The sequence below is a fragment of the Phaseolus vulgaris genome, chromosome 3 (genome assembly GCF_000499845.2).
Source record: "Phaseolus vulgaris cultivar G19833 chromosome 3, P. vulgaris v2.0, whole genome shotgun sequence".
Classification (NCBI taxonomy): domain Eukaryota; kingdom Viridiplantae; phylum Streptophyta; class Magnoliopsida; order Fabales; family Fabaceae; genus Phaseolus; species Phaseolus vulgaris.
In genome coordinates, this window is record NC_023757.2 from 7,363,597 (window position 1) to 7,369,174 (window position 5,578).

At 29.4% G+C, this 5,578-nt stretch overlaps 1 protein-coding gene across 2 annotated transcripts; it reads left to right on the plus strand.

The window, feature by feature from the left end:
* Nucleotides 1–3,218: 3,218 nt before the first annotated feature.
* Nucleotides 3,219–4,752, plus strand: LOC137806506 (two-component response regulator ORR5-like). Of its 2 annotated transcripts, none has more exons than XM_068606667.1 (5): nucleotides 3,219–3,572; nucleotides 3,694–3,782; nucleotides 3,882–3,962; nucleotides 4,080–4,150; nucleotides 4,235–4,752. In XM_068606667.1, exons 1-5 carry the CDS (start codon nucleotides 3,410–3,412, stop codon nucleotides 4,494–4,496), a joined length of 666 nt encoding a protein of 221 aa, XP_068462768.1. In that variant the 5' UTR covers nucleotides 3,219–3,409; the 3' UTR covers nucleotides 4,497–4,752. The 2 variants fall into 2 exon arrangements, with proteins under 2 accessions (XP_068462768.1, XP_068462769.1); XM_068606668.1 differs by having other exon boundaries at nucleotides 3,242–3,572; nucleotides 3,885–3,962.
* The last annotated feature ends 826 nt before the right edge of the window (nucleotides 4,753–5,578 follow it).

Genomic DNA, 5,578 nt, shown 5'->3' on the forward strand with positions numbered 1-5,578 from the left:
ATTACTTTTGAGAAAAAGTTTTATATTTTTAACTCGTAAGTTATTTGACGAACATGATTTTTTTTTCTTAAAAATCATGCAATCTGAAAAAAAAACTACACAGGCGACACAAACCACACCTTTTAAGAAAATAAAGAAAAAAAAAACTCTCGTAGATTTTTCAAGAATGATGAGATATGCAATAGTTTAATAGTTCTACAAAAAAAAAAAAAAAAAGCAAAAGTATCGCCGGTAAAAGCGGTTGTTAAGTTTGTTCCAGTTGAGGAAGCTGCTAGGATTTGACGGCGCAGTTTTGAAAAGCATTGACCTCGGGTCAACCTACCCGGCCAATCACTGTGCGGCACGTCATATCTTTTCACATCTAAGTATTGACCAAAATCTCTCATTCACACTCGATATATAGGGTTCCCACTAACCATCACAATAATAATAATAATAATAAAAATAAAATAAAGTTGTTGTGACACAGAGAGATCTTACTAGGAAGTGGATTTGAGAATCTCATCTCCTTCTCTAAACACTATAAAATTAAAAGAAGAAGAAAAAGGGACACTAAAGATTTTGTGATTTCCAGAGAGATTGGCTTTTGCAAAAGGGACTTTATTTTATAGACGGATATTAGCTGATACATGGAATACAAAATCTTTCATTCATAATTACATTATTTTTTAAAATTAATTTTTTATAGATAACTTTTTAAGCTCATAATAAAATGAAATGTATGTAATAGTTATATATATATATATATATAATGTTTATGTCTAAGATCATAATCTATGTACTTGCTTAAATTGCTTGTTAAGTAGTATTTTTTAACAAAATTTAACATTTAGAGTACTTGACTTTATATTCCACATATAGTTATTTTATATTAAGTAAGGTTAAATATGTTTTTTATCCATGTTTTCATACGAAATTAGTTTTTATCCTTTTTTTTTTATGTAGCAATTTTTTTTTAAGTGTAGATTAGGATGTTAAAATCTTTTATGATGATTGATCACAGAAGTGGATGTTATAATATTATAGTAAAGTTCATGTTAGAAATTCATTTATTACTTAAAAAAACATTGATAAAGATTCATTCCAATAGTTTCCTAACTACTAGTATTCATGAGGTCTAAAATTTGAACGATGGACGAAAATCAATCTTGTTTTATAATATAGGAACGAAAAACATATTTAACCCTATTAAGTAACATTGTTTTAAGAATATTCCTTCCATGATTACTTTTGAGTTGTTCATCTTAATTTTATGAGTCTTACAACAACTACATATGTTCAAACATTTTATAAAATTTAATCTAGCGATAGAATGGTTAAAGTGGGTGTTTAACTTAATTTTACAAGTTCTAAAAAAAGTTAATATTAATACTTAAAAGTATTTTTCATAATTCTTCTTATTCAAAACATAATGCTTGAATAATTTGTTTATATAACTAAATATCAATGTTTATATAAACAACATAAGAACTATTGGTAATCATTTTATTTGTTTAACAAAATTTATTTATTTAAAAATCGAGGGGTTGGATGAAATTTATTTAAGTGGAAATTTAAGAGTTTTATTCGTTAAAAAATTAAAAAGTTGTTTGATGAGCATACCTTTGGTTGAGTGAGGAGAATAATGACTGAACAAATTTATACATGTGCTTAAATGCTAACATTATTTACATTTCACTAAATCATTATATTTTACCATAGTTGAATATTATTAAATTGTGATAAATGATGAATTGAAATTTATTAGTATTTATTTTTATGAAGAATTGTATGATTGAATAAGTATATGTTTGAAATGAAAACAATTGAATTTAAAAACTTGGGATGATATGTGAATATTTTTCGTAGTGTGAGGTATTAAGTGTATGCACATATGTTAAAGAGATCTTTTACTTCATAAATAATTTAAGTCATATAAATTAATACATTAGGTGATGAAAAATTAAAATTGAGTTTATCATATCATCGTAACACATATTTAAGTCAGAAAACTGAATCATAATACATGTCAAATTGTGAGTATGAATATATTTTAAACATATATATCCTGATTGACCAAAACCAAGATTAGGAAATTGAGAAGCTATGTAGGTCAGGTGTACGTCTTTGATAAAGTATATTTAATACATGACTTTTTTAGAAGGTATCAATAAATATTCTTTAATATATATTTTTTTATAGTATAGATCTATGTGTGATATAGATTTGGGGTGTGATTGAAAGGAGATATTTTCTTATAATATAAATGTAATGAGTAAAAATATATCCAATTCAATATATATGTATAATCATATATACATGATTAATTTATTTTTGATAATTTATCCTTGTATTTATCATTAATATTTCAACATGAATTTAATTAATTTTATTGATGGATGTCAGAAGTATTTTCTTTCTTTTGGAAATGAATATATTTGTGAGGTTTTTTTTTTTGAAAAACTATAAAATTGTAAACCCTATGTTACACAATCAATTATAGAATAATCTTTTGTTTAACATTTTAACATATGATTATACGAGTTATTTATCTTAAATTTAGGAGTTTTATAATGCCACTTAAATTTAAGCACTTTATACAAAAAAAAATCTTTAATGCTAAGATTACTAATTAATGTTTTAGTGCTTAATTTAGTTTTATGATATTACAATCAACTTAATATTAATATTTGAAATATTTTTTCATTAATGTCTCTCTTTTCAACACACAAAAGTGTAAGCAACATGTACAAACAATGGTATAATAATAACTTCGAATTCTATACCCCAATTATAATTTTTATTAAACAACGTTGTTTTATTTGAATAAAGTTCTGCAAGCAAGCATTCTAAAAATGACGTAATACAAAATTCAAGAACGATAATATGCGTAATTACATATAAATAAATGATACTAGTGTAAAAATATGTTATACTTTCCAATTCAATTTTTATTAATTATTTACAAATGAATATTATAATAATATCGTTTATTCAAAAAGTATTTTCAGCTTCGGTATCTATAATTTTAAATGTAACGACAAAAAACTAATAAATAAATTTCTTTTTAAAATTCGAATAAAGGTAGAGATTATATACATGATTTACAATATTAAACAATGACAATTTTAGTAAAAAAATTACCTTTTTCCTTTTTGAATTGTTGATCTAAATTTTTTATTATCCTTGAACAAGTATGGAGATTTTTTATTTCCCTTGTGAAGATTTCTATAAATGTTACACAGAAAATGGTGACGTGACCTGATATAATGGATAGATTGACAGAAGAACATATCATGTTACATTATTATATTACACTAAGCTGTATTTAAGATCTAAGCAAGCACCCGCGTCACGTTCAGGATTCCTTCGTCTCTGTCTTTGTCTCTCTCTCTCTCTCTGTTTGTTTTTCCTCTGGTCGAAGCAAGAGATGGACTCCAACACTCTCGTTTCATGGCCGAGGATGTCAGAAAACATCGAGGCTTTTGGTCTTTCACCCAAGAAATCCGAACAGGTTCATGTTTTAGCAGTTGATGACAGCCTCGTTGATCGCAAAGTCATCGAACGCTTGCTCAAAGTCCTAGCTTACAAAGGTTAATTCTCTCAAATAATTAAATGAAAAACAAAATTTTTGTTGATTCGCTTCATAAAAATCTTCACTTTATCAGTGTTCGTTGTGAAATATTAAAGCTTTTTTCTTGTGTTAAATTGCAGTTACTGCTGTGGATAGTGGGCTGAGAGCACTACAATTGCTTGGACTATTGGACGAGCAGAAAATTCCCTCTGAAGCTAATGGTTTTGCTGTATGTACCATTCGGATCAGTTCCATTTTCCATAAAAAGAAAAATTGCCATAAGAATGAAACCATAATGTTCTAATCTGGGTTGTGATATTTTCCTTAGCAGGGTTTAAAGGTGGATCTAATCATCACAGACTACTGTATGCCTGGAATGACAGGTTATGAATTACTGAAGAAAATCAAGGTTAGAGAATTTAAACAATGTTTCTTCAATTTTCCACATTATTATAAATTTATAATAATAATACTCTTACTATAAAGATATAAGAATTGGTTCTCTAAAAGGGTAAACATGGAACAGGAATCGTCCACTTTCAAGGAAACTCCTGTGGTGATTATGTCCTCTGAAAACGTTTTGCCACGCATAGACAGGTACCATTTTGTTTGAGTGTTTAGTGTTGAATTGGTTAAAGAAAAAGTGGTGAAAAAGATTTTGAATTTTAAGAAATTGTGCAGATGTTTGGAGGAGGGTGCAGAGGATTTCATAGTTAAGCCAGTGAAGTTATCTGACGTGAAGCGTTTGAAGGATTACATGGCAACGAAGGAGGCTAAGGTTGAAGGCCAAGACAGGGAAGGGATCCACAAAAGGAAGCTATTAGACGCTTCTGATGTGTCGTCATCATCACCACCGTCTACTTCCTCCTCATCACTTCCACCATCTTCACCCTCAGTCATTGACTCTCCAATCAGACGGCTTAAAATGACCAGCACTGATTGATATATATATATATTTATATATACTCAGAAATTTCCGTTTTTCTTTTCTTATTCCTCTAAACACTACAGCTGCAATGTCCATTTCTATGTTAGTGTTTTATTTGTTGTATGGTTTCCTCTTTTAGGGTTTATCTGCAATTACCTTCCCGTTAACTGTAACGGTTTTTGTTGCGCTGCCCTATTCTTATCTTTTACTAAGTTACTTTAATTGTTTACATGAAGGTTGGTTAATAAAGTTACTCAGTTATTAGTGTAAATGGTTTACTCATCACGTTATTGTTTCTTCGTTTTCCAAAAGGGTAAAACCAAAACTGAAGAAAGAGATTAAGCTCTAAGTGGGAACAAGTGTAGAAAGGGGAGAAGAAACATGAAATATTGTTGGTTAGATAAAAATGATGTGAAAGGGATGGAATTGGAAAATGTTGAGTGGCAGAAGACATTGAGAATGAAAGTAATTTGATGAAATGGAGAATGAAAAAGGAAAGAAAGAGGTAAAAATGTGATGTGAATTATTTGATAATGAGATAAGGTGAGTGGGATGGAAATGAAGTTGTTGGTATGAAGAATAAGGCAAAAATGGGGATGTGAAATGGGTGTGTTTTGAAGTGTCTGCATAAGAAAGAGGATAGGAAAGTGTAGTGGGGTCAGAGGGGGTTCTGTATTTGTGTAGTTGTCTCCAATGGAGGAGAGTTCTCTGCCATAAACCGTTTGCTATGCTATGTTACCAAACCTTGCCCATGTGGAATTGGAATATTTGGTCATTGCTGCTGGACCAGGGTGATGATCTAAAGAGAGTAGGGGACACACACACCATCTTCTACGTTTGCTTCTTTAATTTTAACCTTTTTCCAATCTCTTATCTCTTTTTGGCATCATCACTTTCCCAACCACATGCCACAATTACTTCTCTCTTTCACCACCTCATTTTTTAACTCATTGTTAAAAACAGAAAAAGCATTGCCACATGAACCAAGTCTTCATGTTTCTACTGCTGCTCATCTTCTTTTGGCTTTCTCTCTTCTGTGCTACCCTACATTAGATTGTGTTTTTTTGGGTCTATTCATTCTCACCAAGCTAAATAAC